General features: G+C 30.4%; 1 protein-coding gene across 7 annotated transcripts in view; it reads left to right on the plus strand.

The window, feature by feature from the left end:
• Positions 1-3,401: 3,401 nt before the first annotated feature.
• LOC124361236 (H(+)/Cl(-) exchange transporter 3) overlaps positions 3,402-25,165 on the plus strand; it is a 52,966-nt gene continuing 31,202 nt past the window's right edge. The window contains exons 1-3 of one of the 7 annotated variants that reach the window (XM_046815282.1): positions 3,402-3,508; positions 8,319-8,419; positions 20,863-20,913. In XM_046815282.1, the coding sequence (XP_046671238.1) occupies positions 8,339-8,419; positions 20,863-20,913 (132 nt within the window). In that variant the 5' untranslated portion in view covers positions 3,402-3,508; positions 8,319-8,338. The other 6 variants (XM_046815288.1, XM_046815293.1, XM_046815300.1 and 3 more) reach the window with 6 other exon arrangements.

The following is a 25,165-nucleotide window of genomic DNA, read 5'->3' on the forward strand; positions in this document are numbered from 1 at the left end:
TGGATCATATTTTGTGAGTTGAAACAATCCTTTGTATCATGGTTGGGCTTATCACAAAACAAGAAACTTACATTTTGTGGTGTTTTGCAATTTATATTACTTTTCTCTTTTATAGCGACTAGGCTTGACACTATCGGAAGAGTTTTTTCAATTTTACAATTTTTTTCTTTTTGATTAGGTTTAGTGGCAAAAACTTTTAAATCCTGATTTAGCCATATTAATTCTTTCTTCTCTTTTTTCTTCTACTTTGGGAAAGGTAATCAGTTGTTGTAGTGTGGCTGCATAGCTGCAAGTTACTTCGTCAGAGTCTAACCAAATGCATAGCACTAGAGCTTCTTAGCCGCACTTTTAAGAGATTTTGTGGTACACAAGATTCTACAAAGAGGAACAGCATCGCTGCATATTTATCTTATGTCATGCCGATAGACTCTAAGGCTCTTAAATGACTTTATAGCTAATCCTAACACTAAAACAGCAACAATGAACAAATATGTACATTGTTATACTGGGCGTCATTGTTAATCACTTTTGGCGTATAACACTCTTCAGGAGTAGCTATGCTTTTGACTACATTCTCAAAAGTAATCATACAATACTGTTGTTTTGGCGTTGTTATCAGACAGATATGTTTTGAACTACCAAACTTTAAGGTTTTCGAACACAATCTTCTGCAAGAAGTTCTTCCCTACCAAATTCAGTTTAATTGATTTAATTACCTTTTTATAATTTTCTGCTGTTGGTGAGTAGCTATTTACTATGTCAATAGATCTTGACCCTATTGTTGATGTTTGAATCAAATATTGATACTTATCATCTGGTTCTAATTCTGTATCATTGTGTATTCTTTGAAATTGGCTCCTGAATGACAGCCAATCTTTGATCTCACCGCTAAATTTCCTTAGTTCTATTTTGGGTAGCCTAAGATCCTTTCTTAAATTGGGTGAACTGCAAGTTGAAATATTACTCTTTAGGTCGCCAACATTTGTGTTAACCGTTATTTTACTAAACAAATAGTCTACTCTGATTTTTACACTATCAAAGTTTACTTTGTAAATATCTGCTAATGTATACTCTTCATCAACTCTGTATCTAAGATCTTATCATTAATTAATTCATCTAACTTGCTGTTCACTGAATCTACTTCAATAATTTAATCTTTTTTAATAAATTATTATATTTTCTCGTGAAATATGCCTGCATCATAGGCTTTTTTGCATCACAAGCCTTTCACGACGCATCCTATCGTGTTTTGTTTCAGGCCTAGCTTATAACAATCGATGCCTTTTATTTTTAACTCACCAATAGTTATACTTCTAGAAAATCATGTCGGGTTTCACCATATATTATATTTGAACATCTACATTTTCTAGCAGTCTCACTTCATGCTTAAAAAACTAACTTCAATGAAATATTACTGTTTATTTGTTTTATCTGCCTCCATCTATGTTAAATTTTTACAAAATTTAACATTTTTAATCATATAAGAACAGCTGAATCGTTTAAAAAATATTTTGATTATAACATTTATTGAAAACCCTGAACTATACGAAATTAATATGGTTCTTTCTTGACAGGCTGAGCGTTAGGAAAGCATGTAACTCAAGGGGACACAGCGCATAATGCTACCCCGTCACCCCCCCCCTACCTATCACCATACACTCAAGGTGACGCGCGCAGCTAAAGTCCTCGAACTGTACGTGCATTTCGCATAGACATAGCAAACGCTTGGCAATGACATACAAAACTGAACTTCAAAATTGAACATCTTAAATGTAATCTACAAAACACGATATTTCGTTACTTTGGTTGTGTTATTTTGGCACAAAGTGTGTCAGAAATACACCCAAAAGCGATCGGTAAGTAACTACCGTTATAGTTTATGAACGTACACGAATACAAATCGACGAAATATAAATCTATTTTGTTTTTTTTGCGATTATAAGGTAATCATAGTAGTGATAACAAGGACTCTAATACCATATTAGACATTCTATGGCCTTACAGTTTCAAACAAACTATTACAGGCATCAATCTAAGATCTGACAGGCGAGGCACGGTATAGACAACTTTATTGTTAATCTTTCACATACCTAGTAAATTTGTCTTTTATGTAGCATTTTCTTAGAAGCAAGTACGTTGAACCTAAAAAAAATGATAATTTGTAATATGAAAAGTATCGAAAAACATTGCAACGTGAAAATTTAAACACGGTATTCAATGAAAGAGATTTTGAAAGACAAATCAATAATTGTTTGCAACCAAAGTTTTTATCCAGAAAATTAAAAATTAACAGGCGAGAAATTCAAGAAACTTATATTTTTCATATCAATGGCCTATCAGAATTAATAGTCATTATAAATTAAAGAAGTTTAAACATAACATTTATTGCTAGAGTACGTACAATTGGACCATGTCAGGGCTTTATTGTTGTTGTTGGAAACCTAGAAAATTGTCGTCAATTCCACGTTGTTATTATTATTATTATTATTTATTTATATTTTAATCCTGAAAATGATGTAAACAAAACGTGTTCTAGTGTGTAAAATAAAACATTATAAAATTACAAACTTCAAGCCATATTATTTAAACGACTACGATATTTCTTTGCTTTGAGTGTGGGCTTACAATTTTTTTATATATTTCATATATAACATTTTCATATGAATTTTTTTTACATGAAACACTAGCACCTCATTACCCTCATAAAGGATGCCTCTGCCGATATGTGTGAATATGGTAAAGTGAAATACCTATTTTTACTATTACAGTTTGAATCACAATAACAGAGCTCAGAGAGCCGCGCCTGCCAGAGTCATGTCTGAGAACTATGTTTAACTCCCATATTCTAAGTCAAATTTTATTAATCTACAGCAACCTACGATACGTATTAACATTATGGCTCCAGTAGTATGTTGTAAAGCTGACGATAAATAAGTGGAAACTCGATTGAAGGAAAGTACGGATCACAACGTTGGAGAAAATGATACTTAAAATACGAATAAAACCCAATTGGCTTCATTACGCAGAATCATAGATTTTTTGTTATAACTCATATAAATATTCTATCGGAGATATTGTAATAATATTATAGCCTATACATATATTACATTTAATGTTAAAACAATTGAAATGTTTCAGAAGTAACATAATTTATTGTTTATTCATGAGGTTTGTTTATTATGATATCAAATTGTTATGTGTATTAAAAGAAACATTTTACATGATTCCAATAAACTATTTCTTTTTTTATTTTATGTATTACCAGTAATAATAATACATAGCCTACATAACAGACTGCTTGAAATAAATTATGGTGATTGTATGATTGGTATGTCTATGTATTCTACAGCTGTTATTCTGCGCAATCACGTAAACATATGATAGTTACAAAAAAACCTTCGGTTGGATAGGGGGATAGGTGGGTAAAAGTGGTAGTGTCATTTTTAAGGCTACGTAAATAATTAACTTGTGGTGTTGTTATATAACATTGCTCTTGTTTTTCAAAATGGTAAGTTTTATATAATTTACTATGGAGTTATGGAGAGTGGTAACAGATTTGTATGAGGCTCATTAGATGTAAATACTTGGGCATGCAATTTAGTAAAAGGCTCACCAATTTAACATGCTACCTGCTGTCAAGTGATTTTCTTAATCTAAGGTATTGTAATAATTCCACTATTGTGTAAAATTTATCTTTTTAGTATTATTACTATCTAGTTAAATTACTTTTTAAAGCAAACATGTACTATAACTTAGCCAGGAAAAGTCATTGGAACTTAGCTTAAGCATATTGTCTGACTAGGCTAGATATAGTTTTATTAATTTTATGTAATGTATAGGCCTATGATAACTCTTCTTGGGATAATGGTCATCCCTTTTTAAAGATGTCAAAATTAACCAAATTGTAAGGTAGTGAGAAGTTGTATTTTCTGATGTAGGAATAAGTGGAAACCTTCAAGTTAAAAGTTGATACCCAGGTTATAGGGTTCTTCCTAGGCCTTTTTTCCTTTGCCTAGAGTTAGTCCTGGTGCCTAATCAGATATATTTAGAACTTCTAGAATTCTTAGTGCTTATGCGAACATTTTAAAGTCATCCAATGTAAGCACATAAACATTTTGTTTGTATATTTGGCTGCAGCAGTATAATAATCAGCCACAAACACAATCGGATTATGATTATCAAATTATTTGAATCATCGACATTCATGACTATCCAAATGACTGAAAGCAAACTATCAAAGACTAAAAACGAAATGTCAGACCAAATAACATACTAGATCTTTTGGGTAGGGTACGATAAGCGGACCCAGTTTTTTATATATTGAAATTAGCAAACGATATTACTTAATCATAGCCATCGATATAATCAATCGATACTGATTCATTATTTTGAACTATTACCTTAAATAATCTATATCAACAGCTGTAAACACTCTAAAATAATACACGTAGGATAATATTTCAATTTTACATTAAGTAATTCTGATTATTAAAAACCCAGTCTATTTTAGAAAACTACATGACGCCGCGATGTTGCTTTTTCGTGGCTTCAAAATGTTGGACTCGTACCGAAAAACCCATTATGTGTAATTTGTAGGAAAGAAACAACTGTAACTGTGAGAGGAGTAAATATGGTAGTCTTCAGTTTTCTTAATTTTGGTTATAATAATTTATTTGATCACTGTAAATATTAAGTTCATATTTTAATTTAAAACATATGATTGTTATTGAGGACTATAGGTACTTTTATATCGATTGATAGTCTAGGATTTGAGATGCGAATATTAGGTATCGATGAATATATTCTTCGATATAAAAAACCGGGTCCGCTTATCGTACCCTATCCGATCTTTCAAAGAACATTATGCTTTTGCTTGTTTTCAATCTTAGATTTTAAAGTATAAATATTAATATAATTAAAATATAATATATAATTAATATAATTACAACGAAACAATAACACTTATTATCTTATGTATTTTAAAGAATAAACGTGACTGCTTTTTAAACAAAGAAGGGGAGACTTTAATAAGTGCCCTACACTCGTTATTCTATGGCTATTATCAAACAATTTGATATATTATTGAACAATTCGATGTATTATCAAACTTCGGTGTATGTAAAATTGGTACCCAACAAGAGTTATAATAAATTACCATAACACGAAGAATCCTGTACAATACAATTTTCTTTACAATAACATTACAACACAACAAAACCAACTTTGGCCTAGACTTAAATATCAAAGAAACCTTGGAATATTTATAACTTGCCCAGCTTGATATAAAAAAGAACCGCTTTTGTGAAATGGAGGAAAGAATTCTCCCTATGGATTACCAGGAGCCAAACCTACATGTTGAAGCTACATAAACAAACCTCGTTACTTATGAGAAATATCTCACATATTTTCCTCATATTCATTGCCATTTTCAAGGTCTCAAATTATTAGTTAAACTTACTTCTTGTTTATATATTAATTTAAACAAACTCTCCAATAATATAAAGTTTTTATTTTTGTGAGGCCTTTCGTACTCAATGAGTACATCTTCGGGCTCACACAACTGAATAAAAGTAATAATAACAATACTAACATAAACAATTTTGTACTAAATAAAAACATATATCATTAAAAATACAAAGAGGTAATATTCTATGACAGCACAGTATGTTATATGTATATATAAAAATAAAGTTTATATTTAGTTAAATCAAATAAAGTAACGTGAATTTTGAATAGGCCCAGGTTCGTTGTTTACCAGATTATTTTGGTTCTTTTTTATAAAAATTGTTTCATATGCATCAAGGAATTTTTTATTTTGTACTTCTTTTAATAATTTTGCATTTGAAAAAGAGTGTCCAGTTTGAAGTGCATGTATTTCCATTGCTCATCTTTCTTCCTGTTGGTATTTTAGTTTTATTGGTATCAGCACTTCAAACTGGACACTCTTTTTCAAATGCAAAATTATTAAAAGAAGTACAAAATAAAAATTCCTTGATGCATATGAAACAATTTTTATAAAAAAGAACCAAAATAATCTGGTAAACAACGAACCTGGGCCTATTCAAAATTCACGTTACTTTATTTGATTTAACTAAATATAAACTTTATTTTTATATATACATATAACATACTGTGCTGTCATAGAATATTACCTCTTTGTATTTTTAATGACATATGTTTTTATTTAGTACAAAATTGTTTATGTTACCATTGTTTATTATTACTTTTATTCAGTTGTGTGAGCCCGAAGATGTACTCATTGAGTACGAAAGGCCTCACAAAAATAAAAACTTTATATTATTGGAGAGTTTGTTTAAATTAATATATAATTTCCAATAAGACAAGAGCTTCAAGAATGTATTACTTCTTGTTGTTTATGGTTTACATTAAAATTACTGTAACTAATAAGTTGAAATCATATAAGTTAAATAAATTGTAATTTCGAATTATTCTTTGGATAAAAACAATCGAACCATTCGATAAAAGCAATCAAATAACACGTGTAGACCGCTTATTAAAGTCTACCCCAAAGAAGATTTAAATTTTAAATGTATTTCCAAAGACGATTTTACTTTGAACTTAATTAAGTTTTATGCTTTTAAAATCATATTATGGTGAAGCTATACTTTTATGTAAAATAAATGTATTTGTTTTAGATTGCATAAAATAACTAAACTATATTTAAATGACGTTTGAGCATTGTAGTACTTACGATTATTTGAGCCAATCTGAAATGGCATTTCGGTACTTTGGGATTATACCGACCACACCAGTATGAAGAACACAAAAATATAAATTTATAGAAACAAACATGATAGAACGAAAAAACAACTCTTTAATTACAAAATTACAAACTTACAACGATTATCAATAATTAATGGGGTCAGATTCCGTTATATGCCCCCAACGCTTAAACTTTTTTCAATGAACTTAGACCATTATAAAACAATCTAGTTGAGTAACAGAACTAACATTCCATCAATGAACAAGCATTTCCAGGTATTGTGATCGGTATTGTTGTCGCTGTTATCTTATCTTTCTCGAGAATCCCGATTACGGCAGGCCGCGTGGCACCGCATGATTATTTAAGTTTTTTTGCACGGTACATAATTACCTTTCCATTACAATTCAATTTATATTTCTGATCAGCCCCTCTAGAATTTGGTATTTTTTACTGATAGGTACTATCTCGAGGATACTACCGCCGAAGCCCGTGCTGATGGCTGGAGGCACTCGCATTTTGGGTGGCGGAGTGTGATCAAGAATAAAAACAAGTTTTGAGTGTTTTTTTTTCAATAAAGAGTTTAGTTTTTGTTTGGTAATGTTTGTTTTTGTTGAATTTTTGTGTTTGGAGAAATGTGGGGGTAAAACACGGAAGTACAACAAAGTGACGCACCAGCTGAACGGGCAGCGAGACTCTGCAATCACGTTATCTACTAGACCGCTTGACTTTGACCTCTGTCTGAGGATGGGGAGGGGTTTGCGATAAGACAATTCCTGTTTTATATTGATGAAATATTGTTCTACGCTAATCTAGTAATCAGTAGAAGCAAAATGTCAAATAACGATTCATGTCTGGGTGTGGTCGGTATAATCCCAAAGTACCTATTTGAATTATTAAATCACATATTTTTAATTCATTTTTGAAAAACCTTGCAATAGTCGTGAAAGTTCATTGGCGATTAAGGAAAAATGTCCAGGGTTGGCAGTTTCAGAGATAACAAAAATATAACTGCTCACACAGCATCGGGTCTTCCATATAGTCTACATATATTTTTGTATATAGCATTAGTTTAGTTTTTTGTATATAACATTTTTCCTATTATACTATTATTCTGAAATATATCTGGTACATATTGTTTCAAAATACATTTGAAAAAAGGCTATTTGTAATTTTTATGCAGTACATTTAGTTATAAATTGTAATTTTAGAAACAAACTAAACCTTGCTGAACCATCCATGTGAAGTTGTACAGTGTACCATATGAGGGTGAATAAGTTACATAATAATATAATAATTATACACCATATTACCATTAAGCTTTGAAGAGTGTCTACTAGGAAATTTCTAATAAGTAAGTAAAACTTTAAGTTGTCCCTTATTGTCTAAATAAATGCAGCTTTCATTTGAATCCTGTATTCTGGTTATAAGCCACAAACATTTAAGTAACACAGGCTGAAACTCTGTTTCACAATTTATTGGATGTGCAAAAATATCTTAAAGAATTAGTTTTGATTGCTTAAATTCATTATTTGCAGGTGTGATGCATTTTATAATTAAACTTTGTCTTGGTGTTGATTGATAGTTTTTGTTATAGAGAGTTATCGAGCGTGAAACATGGAAAAACGACCGCTGAAAGGAAGTGTTTCTTCAATTCCTATGAGCGTTCCTGCTTCCTACCAGTCAGTTATTGACAAAGTAAGTTTATCAAAGCATCAAGTAGCCTAGTTCTATTATATTGTTAAATTCTGTTACATTATATTGTTCTCATCTTAAAATTTATATTGTGAAGGTCTGAATAATTATAGGTAGCCTATATGCAAATGTGATAAGGTATGTAACGTAATGTATAAAAATCGTAAGTATATTTTGTTATTTTTATAAATATCTTTATCACATTGAAATGATGTTTACTTTTATTTTAGTTTTTTCTAAGTTAATCCTACCAGTGCTACTTGACATGATCGCAACGTTGGGATACGCGTGTGGTGTAGTCGTTATTGTGATGAGTAGACTCAAAATGGCGTCATTAGGAGATTTATATCTGAAATATGATGTATCGTATATAATATTAAACAGCTGATTACAAGCTTTCTGTCATGCACTGTCTCTAGATGCTTATCGTATTTGGTTAAAGTATGTGACTTTTAGAAAATCAGTCACCATTTGGCTGTTTATTGCATCACACGTTGTCGTTGTGTTGTAATATTTGTGATTTTTTGATTATGTATCGAAATGTATTTTATTTGTGAGTAAAAATATACATAGTATTAGATAGTTTTAAAAGTAAACTTGTTGTCTACATAATTAATAATAAAACCTTAAAAAATTCCAAAAACCAGAAGTGGTACGGCTTCCATGTCAGTATTTTGTTTTGAGATTGTACGAGGGAAATGAATATACTATGTAGAGAAGTGTGTATATTTTTATAAAATTTACAATTTGAATAAGTAAATATTTAGTTCCTGCATTTTTAAAAATTTTCCAAACTTTGGTTAGAATAAGACCCCTTTTAACTGAGCAAGCTCTTTTTGACATGAGCTGGTATGGCGAAGAGATAAGAGTAAAGGAAGGCAATTTAAAAGATTTCATGCTGAGAGGACTACTGATAAACAGTTATAACATTTTACTTCAAAAATCAACTAATTTGTCAAAAGTATAAGATTTTTATCCTATTTTTTTTTTATCTGATGCACTTTTATGACTAAGTACTGTACCTTCACAGGTTCATTTTTCCTGATTCTGAGCATTTTCAACAAGTCATTTTCAATCCACTGAATCTATAAAGAAGTGAATTAATCTACTATTCATTACTATATTACCTATTTTAGTAGTAACGTTAAACCTTGTACTATATCTAGTTATTTTACTATGATATTATATTATATATAACAATACAGGGTCTGTTCAGTAAGTATCGAAACTGGATTGCTATATCCTCAATGGAGCGGTGGAGGGGGGTCCGACCAGTCGTTCTTGGTAGAGAAGTCCCCCACCACTTGGGTGCACTTTAATTCAGTTGCCCGAGGGCATGCATGAGACAGGAGGTGGATTTTTGTGACGTGTGATTTTTTATGGTGTCATCACGCTAGCATGGAGCAGATCGTCGACCAACGCTTCGCTGTGAAGTTTTAAACTAAGGAAATCCACGTCCGAGATCCTTGAACTCATTAAACAGGCTTATGGAGACCATGCCTTAAGCCATACAAGAGTTTTTGAGTGTTATAAAATGTTTAAGGAAGGCTGGTAGCTCATCAAAGACAATCACCACGTCGGACGCCTGACGACCACTCGAACCGATGCTCTGGTGGCCAAAGTGAAAACAGTTTTGGACTCTGACAGGTGTTTTATCCATCGCCCTTATTAGTGAGGAGACTGTCAGTCGGAACCGTCCACACCATTGTAACAGAGGATCTTGCGATGAGGAAAGTGTGTGTGTGAAGCTGGTGCAGAAGGTTTTGAACAAGGAGCAAAACGTTGTGGGTGGAAATTTTGGATGAATCGAGGGTGTTTCATTATGACCTGGAAACAAAACGTCAAAGTTCAGAATGGCACACACACACACACACACACACATGTCCCCGCGTCTGAAAAAGTGTGAATGTCAAAATAAAAAACCGAAACCATTTTCAACCGACGTGGCTTTGTTCGTGCCAGTATTGACACGCCTGAGAAATTGTGTATCACTTGATCGCAACCAGCCAGTGTGAAGAATTGAAAACTTCACCATGAAAATGTGCCGTGTCGATGCAAGAGGAATGTATTTTGAAGATTATTATGTAATTGTAATGATACCTGCAATTTTCTATTTTTGAAACTAGTCCCAATACTTATTGAACAGATCCTATATATAGTATTATAAGTTAATTTTGCTTCAGTAATATTTCATCCACCAATAATTAAAACAGAGTTGTAAATATGAATGTTATAAAGTACAATGTTATATTAAACTTTATGGTACAGTTTTATATATAGTAAACTTACCAGAAGTCAGAGAATGCTATACGTAACAAGCAAGGTACTCTCATTCTTCTTACCCATAAATCCCAGAAAGAAGGATGTAACTTTTGTCCTCAGAAAAGGGTTGTCGACCTAGGGATGGTTAGTGGATTTCAGAGGATGGATCTACAGTTAAAAAGATAGTGATTTTATGATGTGATTTAAAATTATTATAATAATGTATCAATAGGATGGAATTAACAAAGTTTCAAAGAGAATTTTTAGTGCAATAAATATGTATTTTTCATTATGTTGTTTTATTTTCTCATCAGGTTAGTTTGTCATCGCTGTTTGTAGTATCATTAAAGTCTGTATAAAGTGGTTAAAAATTATCAAGTAATATATCCCGCTCACACTAAACATTTTCAATTATTAAATTTCAGTAAATAGTTAAAATGGTAGGATAGTACGGGATTTGTTATTATTAACATGGAAAGAACCAAGTGAGATGCTTGGGTACAGACATTATGGTAAATTATAAATTATAACGACCACAACTGAATGTGGAAAGAATGATTGTCCAAATATAGGAAGAATAGGTCTTTCAATGTTTATATCAATGTTTTATATCTAAATTACAATTCACAATTATGGCCATATACATTCATGTCCAATCTCTCTGGAAATTTCATCTGTTACTTGATAGGTACTATCTTGAGAATGTTTTTCACTTTTCACCAGCAGTGTATCCAGTTTTGTTAAAGCTACACATAATGAAATGTAATGTACGAGGCGTGTTCATAAAGTAAGTACCATTTCATTCTACCGTTCCCGATGGGATCCAAAAATGCTCACTGACATGCACAAAACCAAGACATTCAGAAGTGCTTTGACTTTTCTCACACGGTACAGTAATGATGGTGAGGATTTTTTTAAAACTAAATTGTAACTGGTAAATTAACTTTGGTAATTGGTTAAGAAAACTAAGACAGGCAATTAAAAACAAACAGAGAGAAATGCTCAGTAACAGAAATGTATTGCTCCATGACAATGCTCAGCCCCATACCGCTGGTGACTCTCTAACATTGATTCGACAATTTTGTTGAGCTGTTCGATCACCCGCCCTACAGCCTGGACTTGGCACCGTCTAAGTACCAGTTGTTCCTACACATGAAGTGCGAACTAGGCAGCCAACGCTTTGAAACCGATGATGAAGTGAAAACTGCCATGGAGTACTTGGGTGGGAACCTTGTACGAAGAGAGTTTAGACAGATTGATCACCTGCTACAACAAGTGTTAAGTGTTTGAACATCGGTGAAAACTATGTCAAATAGTTTAAGGCCTGAGCTTTCATGAGTAGAAATAAAATGTTGTTGAAAAAAATTTTTTGTTTTTTTTAACGGTACCTACTTAATTTCTGAACAAGTCTTTTATAAATATTTATTACGGTACCTTATTTAAATGAAGAAAAAAAAAACATTTTGTTGGAAACGCAAAAACATGTCTCTTAAAATTTTCCATAGTATTCATTAAAAAATGTATTCTTGAAATGTAAGTGATAGTCGCTAAAAGTAACATTAACCACTTTTTTGTGTGTGCATATGATCTGCGAGGTTTTCTTTGCTGATTATAAAGTTTTGAATAAACCATCTAAAAATCTATAAACTATATTTTTTGAATTAAAATATATACAACTTAATCTATAGGCTTATTGCCTATTACAGTATAAATGTTAGAATATTTTTAGATGCCTGTTAAAGTTAGATAAGTAAAGTAAAAGTTAGTATCAGCTAACCCACATTGTTTGGTTATAACTTACGGACTTATCATAGTTGTAAAATCTGGTAGATAGCAGCATAGTGTTCTACAATCAGCGGTGGGAGGGAGGAGGTGAGGTTTGAGGACAAACAGGACCTGTTCCCCTTGCAATGTTATTTCAAAATGATTGACAATCACCTAATATTCTATTTTTGGTTAAAAATAAAATTTATATTGCAAGTTTTAAGTCAATTATAATCAAAATAAATTCAAACTTTACTACCATTTTAATTTACGAAATGCATGGCACTGCACATTTAATAATACAGTTTCCTTCAAACGCTAAATATTTTTATTTTACCATCATGCAGCAACTACGAAAGTGAGATTAGCTCTTATTATTTCTTGTGACTTCTACCTATACCTGGTTCTTTCAGTAACTGAGAACAAAATGTACATTTAAAAATTCGATGTTATTAGACTTAGACTAAAATAATTGTTCTCAGATTAAAAATAAACTAGACATCCTTTGTTTTTTTTTGTTTTGTTTTTTTAATATAATTGCTGTTTTTAGGTCATGCATTTTAGTTTAATAAATAGCTCATGAAAATTCATCAATCTTTTCTACTTCACCAGTACCATTAGATAAACAAAATAAAGTAATATTAACTTTAAAATGTTATTTTACCTAGCTAAACATGTAAAAAGGCCAGAGGATGAAGAATAAAAATGCATTTTGAAGCGTTGCTGAGTTTAAAAAAGAGTACTCAAAATTCAATGAAGATACAAATCTCTCAATTTCAACTAACCTCAAGTTTCATAAATAGAATAATTATGTCTGGGGAATAACATTGCTATTTATAAACATCATTCAGGTGACAGTGGAGATGATTTATAGATATTTGATTTATACCACAATTGAGAAATCAATGTTGTTTTTGTATAAAACAGAGATTACCTTATACTTCATTGATTTATACTTAAAGTTTACAGCATAATAGCTAATAAACTACAAGCAAATATTTAATGGTCTAGCTTAAAATTTTAAAAAATTATCACTAACAGTATAATACTATTCAATATAACTAATTAAAAAGCACATGCACACACATTTTCCTATTTAAATTTACGTTTTATATTGAAAATGAAATTTTTCATTTGAAAGGCCTTGCACAAATTAAAAATTTATATTGGAAAATGTGTGCTTATTATTAGTTACAGTGAATGTCGAATTTTCTTTCAAGAATTTGTCATTCAGTAATGCTATGTGGAGGAATATCATGTTTTGCTGAGGATAAATTAATCACTTGTACTTCATCAGGAAAAATTTAATTTAGACAATTAACAAAATATTCAGGTTCACATTAAATATTATTTAATTATGTTTTACATTTTGGTAATACTAAGTTAGTTTGCAAACTGAATTGTGTACATAAGCAGGTTTTATATTTTAATTTCATCTGGTTTTATAGAAACCCTATAGAATATGCTTTGTCTTCATAATTTTCCAAGTAAAATTATCCTATTAATTGCTAAAATTACTTGATTGTGTGACTCTATCTGCAAATAAACTAATTTTATTTGTATACTGTTATTACAAATTACAGTATTATTATTACAATAACCCTGTATTATTATTATTTACTACTTTTTGTTATTAATGCTTTTTATCTTACCATTTAGTAATTTGTTATCTATTTTAGTTTGTAGAATTAATTACATTATAAATACTTAATTCAAGCATAATTTTGGTATTTTAGAATTATATTTTTTGTTTCTTTTTTAGTTATACATCAAATTTAGTTTCTAATAAATATATTCTAGAACTGTTGTAATGCTTCTGTAAAAATCCTGTTCAGAGTTCTATATAATATTTCAGATTAGACAATACTTGAAAAGTAAAAGTGAATTTTGGTTTGTTGGTGTTATGGCGTTGTGCTTTAATTATAAAAAAATACATTTAAAATATATTGTTTTCAGTTGTAATTTAGTGGTATATAATACTTCTGGAAAGTGCTTGCAGAAGATACATTTTTTATATATAAGTTCCTCAGTAAATTACATTTTTTTCTCAAGTGTAGTGCCATTAGCAAGTAAAAAAGAAAAATGCAATATTACATCCCAAACCTATAAACTCGTTAATTAACATTGGTTGTTAAGAGTATTTTTTTTCGCCCATATTTTTTAAAAAGGTTTATGATTCTCTGATATTATTTAGCTTATTTAAATTAAGAATTCATTTTGGAAGGTTCATATACTGAGATTTAAGCACTATACTCTTGTGGTCGCACTGTATAGAATTCATGGCCATAAATTTCAAAATTGTTTTTAAATAAATTGAAAAACTTGAATATGCAAAAAATTGAAAAGGAAACAAAGAGTAAAACAATATTATTTAATAGCACTTTAATATTAATTTGTTAAACATTTATTTTCTGACAATTTTTATAATTTAATTAATCAGTTTGGTTATAAGATTGATAATAGAGAACCTACAAGAATAACACCAACTAGAAACTCATAGATAACATTTAACTAACTAGTGCTTGTTTTGGACGCACTTTAGTGTCTCATTTTGACCCTGCACTGTCTAGACATAATGCTCTACTGATTACATTTTCAAAGCACATTCGTCAGATGTCTAAAGTACAGAAAAAACTTTTTTTATATGAATAATAAAAAATTTTCATTCCTAGCCAAGCTTTATTATCTGATAAACAATAAGACATTTAATGGATTCAACTCTTTAAAAATATTTATCTTTGACGATGTACATAACTTTTCCTAAAAAAAACTATCACTTGTGCTGTAAATAGTCCTACACAAATTGGATAACAAAAGGAATACAAAGTTTTGTTAACATTTATACTAATACAACTTTTTGCAAAGTTGTCTGTAGAAGAAAATTTCTGTTTGGTTTTTATTTTCATTTTAAAGTGTAAAATTTTGTTCTCTTTAACGTTTGTTTACAGTATTATTACTGTAGCAAAAATAAATAAAGCTATGATAACATTTAGTTAATGATACAGTTGCCATTTAGCAGGTTCCTAAATTTAACATTTCAGACCCAGCATATGGAGATGTTGTATCACTTGATATCTTCATCCACTTTTCAAGGTCAATGAAGATAAGCTTCTGTTTATACAGATACAGTTATTCATTATAAGGCATTGACACATCAGACTGTGTTTAAAGAACATTGATATTAGAGGTTTTTTACACTCTTCTTTGATATTTTCAGGAAACTGCTTTTATATATATCCAAACAGAAAATAGATTATTAACATTAGTATGTTTAAAATACATGGGTTTTTGTATGTCTCTATATGTCTTCAACTTTAAGATTTAAAAATTTATTTAATTTTACTGTGTATTTGTATTTGATTGGTGATTTATAAATATTTTTCAATGGTTTTAAACTGGTGGCTGATTTAAAACACCAATATCATATTTCTCAAAAACATATAAATACACAGAATTACAAAGAATCATTAAAAATAAACAGAACAAGACAAAATAGAAGGTTTTTTCGTATTTGCCATTGTTAATGTTAATGTTACAGAAATAGAACACTGTGTTTCGAGGATTGGAGTCCATCCTTTTTGTCATAGTGCCAAAATCTTAAAGCATGAGGCTACTCATACTAAAAATTAACACTAATAAATACGTGGTGATAATTCACTGAAGTCACAGTAACAACAGAATAAGTTACACGATGTGTAATAACAAGTTCAAACATCTGGTGGATAATAGATTCCATTCCTAGAAACATAGAAATATTTGTTGTAACACTAACAATGGCAAATATACAAAAACCTGTTCTGCTGTCAATCATCCATTGCAACATTACACTTTAAACAAAAAGGTATAGTTAAACGGATTTCCCACTAAATCAATCCCAAATAATATTTTTTAATAAGTAAAACTGTAAAAATGCAGTGTCCCAAAAACGGAGGGTACCATGTCTGATTGTGAAACATTTCAAATGCAAACACACATCATGTTTATGATTTTGAAAGCCCTTAAAAAAATATAATAACATATTTAAAAAGCTGCATTTACTATGTTTGAACATCTGATATAAAAAAAACACATGTTAGTTAAGTTTTAGCAATTTTATTACTTAATGTAATTGTATCTACTAGTGCTGCTGTAACTTTATATTAAAACATTTTAAATTGCCTCCCCCCACCCCGAAGTCCATTGTGGAGAAACCTTTGCTTTTATTTCCTAGAGGGTGTTCTGAGTTTATTTTTCTATCTTTGTCTTAAGGTTGAGCAGGATCCATCCGTTCTTTAATTTAATTAATTTCAATGAGCTGCCATTTTGTACTGGATTGAGATAGAGAGTTCTAGTTTCCATTTTTCTTGTTCTTGTTTCTTGTTCTTCTTTTAATAAGGTGATCTTCCAATGAATAGGTCTTTACATTTAAAAATTTTGAGCCGCCCCCCAAAAATCCCAAAAATAAAGTTGTAACAGTAACTAAAAATTTCACTTTTATTTCTTAGAAAGGTTTCTTGAGTTCCATCTCTCCATCTTCATCCATCAAAAAATAAACAGAGTGTATCCATACTTTTAACTCACACTTTATAATAAAATAAGTAAACAAATAATATAATATTGATAATATAGAATGAATTTCATGGCAATTTTTGTACTTTATTAATGTTCATATTATATACTCTCGTGCATGTAACAGTTCTGTTTACTATACAAGCGGAATATTCTGTGGTTCAGTCCTCCACACTCAGCCTAGCATGTGGAGTGCACTATGAACATATTGAACATGGTACTGTAGTCAGTGTTTATCTTATCAATTTACAATGTTGCTTCCATTACTACTTACCACAGTGGCTGACTGAGACCAAATGCCTTTCCCGTGCATAGTTCCATCTAGTTTTATTTGTTGATACATGCGTACATACGTGCGTTGTTATAGTCTGGTTTAATAATTTCAGTGTTGTTCCCAGTAATGCTGTATGTTTCTTAAAATTAGATAGAAGTTTTTTTTGTGTACTTTTATTTTGATGATTCAGATTTTTTTATGTTCACTAATGTTTTAATTTATGGGTGGAAGGAAATACATTCATGTTCGCATACCAGTAAGTGTAACTCTTGCTCCAGAGTTAGTTTTAAATTAAGAGTATTAATTTAGATGTTAATTTATACAATATCTAAACCTCTAAATTCTTTTATACAGTATCTTGTCTAGATACAGATATTTAACATATAGGATAGAGTTAATTACAGTAGAACCTCGATTATCCGATCTCGGATCATCAGTCTCCACGCGTATGTCTATTTGCTCTACAAGCCGATTGGTGCGCCAACGTTATCTGTTGTTAGATCATCAAGCAGACATCTGAAGTCCTTTTCTTTGTCTGAGTGATGATTTTATCGTTTAGTTGACAGATGTGTGCTGACCTGTTCATTGTACAGTATTGTTTCATGTAGTATTATCAGTTGCTAAATTATCATCTGAAATGGATGTTGGTGTAACAACCATTAAAGACTGGAGTAAACCAAAAAGATCTCAAAGCTAATTCAATAACGGTAGAAAATTAACATGTATTAAAAACCGGAAAACTAATAAAACTCAAAACTTGAACTCAGATGATGCTGCACATGTTTTATTTTGCCAGGAAAAATGTAAAGAGACTCCACTTTGAGGTCACATTAAAAAAAAGTAAATCAATTGCACAAAAAATTTGGTGGTTAAGAAACTGAGTTTACAGCAAGTGAGTGGCTTTGGCAATGAAAATATCGTCTCAGCATTAGTCCCATTGTTATTTCTCGTGAAAAACTATTACTTACTGACCCTACTTGTTGCAACACTAGTGGTGATCTCAAAATGCTGTTATTTGTCATTGGCAAGTCTTAAAAGCCTAGGGGTTTTAAAAACATTCACACGTCAGCTTTACTAGTTTATTATCAAACTCAAAAATCCGCTTTGATGAAATTTAATTTGTTCAAAACATAGTTTTTTTGATAAATGTGTATTAACTGTGGAAAGTAAAAAAACTGCTAGTCCATGGTGGTTGTTGTCGGACAATACCACAAGTCATCTCTGAGTCTGAACTTCTTTTCTTTTGGTGAAAGCTATTCTTTTGCCTCTTCATGTGACAACATTGATCGTACAAACAATTGACTAGGTTGTTAATGAGTGTTTGAAAAGACTATACAGAAGGAAATATATCAGAGCTTTGTTAGAGAACACAGAAGAGGATTGCGATTTTTTTTGTAGCAATGAAAAATTAAGAGCTCAATTTATTTAGCAGCTCAAGCTTAGGTAGAAGTTAAGATAATCTCTCTACAAAAATCTTGGAAGAGGGTTTGTCCAAGCCTAATCTAGAAACCAGAAACGGACAGTCCTTACTCAAGACACTGCGTAATTATCCTTGATCTGCAATCTATTCAAAGTGATAGCCATTCTGCAGACATAACCAGTGTTAGAAATGAAAATCTCGCAAATGAGCAGATCATTGACATCATTGTGCAACGAACTATTGCTGAAGAGGACTTACATGAAGAAGAAAAAGAGGAAGATGTAAAGATCAGCCACTATGCTGTAAAGAATCCCTTCAAGATTCCCCTAAAGAACATTCACCAGCAATTGTCATGGACGTTATATGGGCAAAGAAGTGACATGACGCAGCAGCCGAGTTAAGGTTTAAAACATTGTAACGAACAAACATTTATAATTTTTTCAAGTAGTTTAAAACATGATTTAAACATGTTTTCATTCTTTACTCATAACAAACACATTTATATTCTTTATGTTTTTGGCTATAGTACACTACAGTGTATATTCTTAAGTTACTGTAAAGTATTTTTGACTTAAATATATTGTAAATGGCTTAGTTCATTCTCCCCTGATTATCCGATCTTTGTAGTATTCTGACCAACCTCTGGCCCGTAGCTGACAGATAATCGTGGTGCTACTGTACTAGCAACATCACTTTGTTACGAGTTCAGGGTTTTTGATAGTGAGCAAAATTTCAGTTAACTGTTCTGTATAAAGAATTGGGAAGGCCTATTCAATTTTGAATTTGAATTCCTCTATTGACTGTTTCCCCTAAATGCACCTTATCTATTCATGTTCTTAACATAATTCTTCTTAACATAGTTATAAGTTTGAGTTTACAAGCTGCCTAAAAATTGTTAATTGTACTGCTAAAATTAAATTTTGCGTTTACACATTCAAATTAATGAGGATGTTTATGCTAAGATTTAACCTAAGTAAGTATGGATTCTGTAGGCCAGTACATTTGATGGTGATGGAAGGAGGGATTTTTACACAGGCAGATGTTCAATTTTAAATCACCACCTTATTCAGTCTAATTCTGGGTATACTTTTGATGCAGTCAGTAATGTCTGACGTATGGTTCGAAATATAGCCCTCGACAAGATAGTATCTCGGAATCTGGAAGCAGTTGTAGATATCTTTCCTCCCTCAATATAAGGCAGCTTTCAGAGACCTTGGCACAACCATCAGTCAGATGTCCTGCAGAATCAAGTCCACTGATCTGCCTACACAATCACATCCTGTTCCAGAATGTATATTGATACCAGGAGCCATAGCCTCTGCTTCTAAAGTGAAATATTTGCCTGTTTTCACAAAATTATATTAACTATTGTTGGGATTATGTAACTTTTACCAAATTATCTTTACTGCTGGATTACCAATGTAATGGGATATCTCACTCCAGGATTTTTCATTGAATAGAGTCCTTTATAACAGTCAGCCTAATTGTCAACTGTATAATGATTATGTCCAGTAATACCACAGTAATAATAAAATATTATTGCATATCAATACATAAATAATGACACCTCCATAAGTGAAATATAGGAAAGCACAGGTAAAACTAGCTCAGTGACTTATTCAACAAAACTTTTGTAATGTTATAATACAAGACATGTCATTGTAAACCAGGCCATTTGACTTATTATTTATTAATAATGCAAAGAGATCTCAATTAATAATTTTATTACTAGTGTTATCACAAGAAACTAATACTCATGTAAAGATTAAACAATATTATATCAGGTCTAAGTGCATAAACAACAGTTTATTTGCCGCAATGTAGGCTTGGAACGATATGTCTCATACTACAAATAAAATTGTGTTTTATTACTAGAAGGAGGAGGGAGTGTGTAGTAGTTGTTCATGAAGATGGAGATAAGCTCTTAAGCTTAAGAGAGAGGGCATCTCTGACTTGTGGTGGTTCTCACTAAAATAATGAGGAAAATACTGAGTTCAAAATCAAATACCATAAACTATTGAATTGTCAGTGCCCCAATTCCTAGGATATGCCAGTATATTTCCTTATCAGTGTAAGCTAATTAAAGAAACCAGTTAAAACAACAAGTGGTACTATTATGAAATTTTAATAATTACTATGTTAAACCATCATTGTTACAATGTTTATTTTTTATTTCAGCCAAACTTGGTTGTATTTTATGGACCGCAGGCCTTAAAACAACGTACTCAGGTACAAAACTTAAGCAATCTTAAATCTTTTAGTGTACTTTTTGTATTGTTGACACTGCAGTCATTAAGTGAGCTTTTTGCTGTCACTAACATTGTACTAGTTAGTATTAGTTAGTCAGTTATAATTGTAATGTAATGATTTATATTTTGACATTTTTTCATATCAGCACAGTAATTTGTATGTCTGTATCACATATAAAAAAATTAATCATTCTAAAACTTGGTCAAATTTTAAAGTGTCAGTCCATTTCAGTTACCTATTATAAATAAAATCTCTCTAAAATAAAAGAAATAAAAGTGGTTTTCATTAATTTGTATAAAAGTAAATACGCACTTCCAATTGTTTTCTGTGTACTAATTGGTAAACTAACCTGTATTAAAAGTTTGATTTCTGAATAAGCGTACTCTTTTTCCATATAATTTCAAAAATAACTGTCTGTAAACAACCATTTTGAATGTTCACTATCTCATAAAGGACAGAATGAAATGAGATATTTTCATTCATTCATATAAAGTAACCTCTCATATAAACACAAAAAGTTAAATCTATTTTCTTTAAGTAATAGAAATAATGTTGTAAGTAAACACTTTCTATTTACTTTATTCGCTGAATTGATTTAAGTGCTGTGTGTCTGTTAAGGAAACAAGAATCTACCACAGATCTATTCCTATAAGAGACAGATACTTTCTATTAGATCAAACTTAGGCACAGTTAACTAACAAAAATATTATCCACAAACAATGACTTTGTCAAGTAGAAATCAATTGGGAAAATAGTATTTTAGTTAATTTTTATCACCCTTTAGGCTCCAAAACCGGTTTCTAGTTGACTAAAAATGATATCACTAGCATGTCAGCAGGAAAAAGTAGTACGGATAGTCACCCCATTAGAACTTACAATAGTGTCGGGAAGGACACACACATACTCATTACTGATAGAACTATGTAATGAAATACCATTTGTGATAGATTCTTAGTAAAGAGATACCTAATAATAATAATAATAATAAAGACACAGTCAGGCGTCATTGTTGTATGTCAACTCTGTAACTTTCATTACATGTGTTATTTGATGTAAAATATATTAGTTTCTGAGTTTGCTAACACATTTATGGCAATGAATGTAAATGTACACTTTACACGTTAAACCTCTATGCAAAATACATAACTGAATATGGAAATGTGTGTTTACTTTAAACTTTATTTCCATTTTGTCTCTTAAAAGTAATGGGGTTAAATCTTCATACTTATATACAATATTTCATATTATGAAAAGAATATTATAACATATTTAATTAGCTTTGAATTTATTGTTCATAGTTCACATGTTATTTATTCTGGAATAAACCATCTTTAATGGTTTAGTATCTTATATAACAGTCAAAAAAGTCCTCTAAATGTTAATTTTTTTAATCCATATATACCGAGAATACGGAGTAGATAAACTATTACTTAAACATACATTTGTACTAGTATAGGGTCGATACATGGGCTTATACAGGTTAAGTTAGTTAAGAATAAAATTTTAAATTCATGTGATATGTACTTTTATGTAAAGAAAACTTTTTTTTAATTCAGTGTACTTTATTCAATCATTTTTTTAGATATGGATTTTGAAAGGGTCAAACCTTGTAGAACTCATATTTTGTAGATGATTTAATTGATTTACTTCAGCTCTTATAAAGTTTACATTGTTGAACAAATATAGTTATGTATTTAATATTTAATTTATCAATGTGTTGCATGTAAAAAGTTAATTATATTTATTTTAATTATATAATTAATGCATACTAATAATATTGAACTGCTTATTTCTGCCTGGATTTAACAACAATTTTTATATTACTATGGCGATATAAAAACTCAGCTACAAATTAAAATCTTGTACTAATGGGGTTTGAGTAACACGTATAAAAACTCAAATTAACTATCTAACTCATTTGGTTGTGAATTGTTATGCTTCAAGGCTGTATGGATTGTTGAAATTAAGATATTTATAAAATCTTGCCCACATATTTATCTTGACCAAATAAAATATTCCTATTTAATTTCTTCACTATATCTCTGCATAGTTTTTTTGGTATATGATGTTTAAGAAAAATTCCCATTTGTTTAGATAAAAAATCAAATAGTTGATAAAACACTGTGATAAAGAAAGCTTAGTCAGTCATATGGCATACATAACAAAATCAAACGTGCAATAGAGTTCAACAAAATAAAAGTTTGTGTAAATATTATACATACTATTATCAAAGGATAAAAGAGAAACCATAGAAATAATAAAAAAAATAACTTCAACCATATTTGGTAAAAAATTTATTTCTGGGTTGGGGGGTGTTAACAAACCATGGAGGTGTAGAGGAGGGGATAACAGGGTTATCAACATTCACACAAAAAAGGGTTCTTTAATGTTGAGCGAGGAGAATAGTTATACCAACTGCGTTTGAGGGTAATTTAAGAGTTTTTTTTTATACTTTTATCTGTTTTTAATCTTTTTGTGTGTTTCAACCTCCATGGTACAAAGTTTATTCCTCCTGTTATTTCAGTCTTGTCTATCGTTATGCAACTTCTGTGACATTTCAGAGTTTGTTGCGTTTCCTTATTGGTTACATTTTGTTGCATAGTTAGTTTCAAGAGGCAGACACTGTTTTTTTCCCTATTTCTATGTTGTGATGTTTTACTGAATATTAAATATAAACGTTTTGTATTTAGTTGTAAGTGAACAATAAAGTAGACGACTGCTATTGTGTCTGAATGGACGGAAAATACATTTTTGTCTGCCAGTTTTTAATGGGAATTTTAATTCTTTGTGTACTTCAATTGTGGCGACCATTGTTATCTTGCTATGTAGATTAATATAGTTAGGTAAATAAGGGATGTCTTTTGTTCATTACCGTCATCCTCTTCAACTACTAGTTCCTTTTATGATAAAAAACTTTATCGGACTTTCCTAAACTTAATTCATATCTGATTGATGATGTATTTTCTTTAAAAAAACTACTAATAGTGTGGAATAGCTAAAGTAAATATTTTTTTTTTTTTTAAGTGTTATGACTTCTTTTACAATCTTCAAGATGTTTGTTTTTAACTTTCAATTTGATGTTTCCAATATTGTTTTGTGTCAACTTTATTCTTCCATTACACAGAACCTACAAAGTAGCCTTCAATCCATTATTCATTTTAAAGATGTTCCAAGTTCCTACAGTGTACAAAAAAAGAACAAAGCACTCCTAGATATGCTTGATAACATAATAATTTTTGTGCTAGCAGAGTCCTAATCCCCAAGTTCATCCATAATGATAATGTAGGTCTGAATCATGTTAAAATAACATTACAAAGTTACTTCTTGAAACAAAATTTTAAAAATTTATAGGAAACAAATCTTATTTATTTTTAAATAAACTTTAATGTAATTTTTTTAAAGTTAAAACTAAAAATATTGTTAAAACTGTCTGAAATATTACATTAATATTGAATTTATTTGTATTTGAGTTTTCTGAACATAAATTGTTTGTTTTTTACTGTTTATTTCCTAATTTTAATTTATTAATGGTAAAGGACAGGGGTTCAGGTTATATAGCACTGTATTATGCAGAATAAAATTAAACATTGTTGGTGGAGTAAACTACCCAATTTCTGTGGAATATGTCACTGTTAGTATCAAAACTTAATTAGGATACATTGGAGCAAGTCTGATACAATAGTTATGTATAACTTTTCAAATGAATGTTGATAGTAACAAATGTTATTTTAAACAAAGTACTGTTTTGATGTACATATAAAAAAGGAATTATTTGAACAGTTTAATTTTTGTAGGAGAAGCCACACTTGTATCTACTTTTTACATAATTTCCACAAATATTATAGCACTTATCTTATTGCAAAACAACCTTTTGTATAATGTTGTCATATAAGTTGCCTAATGAAAAGCAACTACAACACAATCGTTTTTACACTATTGTTGTTAATATGACAGTAACCTTTGCTGAACTCTCTGTTACATGACCAAAGATTTAGTTCAATTTATAGATCCCACTATGTTGAGTAACTTTTGTTAGTGTCATATAGGGTGGTTTATTCTTGTTCTCAGATCCATTAACCTGTGAGGAGGATGAAATATAAAGACATTGATAATTGATGTTGACAATTGTAAAATTATAAAGAATTAGCTGTTATATGTAAACTCATCCCAAGAATGGGACAGTTCAGATGCTTATTAGAATGCAGTTCAGTTAATGTTGTTTCTTTGACTC

This window comes from Homalodisca vitripennis, chromosome 1, assembly GCF_021130785.1.
Source record: "Homalodisca vitripennis isolate AUS2020 chromosome 1, UT_GWSS_2.1, whole genome shotgun sequence".
Classification (NCBI taxonomy): domain Eukaryota; kingdom Metazoa; phylum Arthropoda; class Insecta; order Hemiptera; family Cicadellidae; genus Homalodisca; species Homalodisca vitripennis.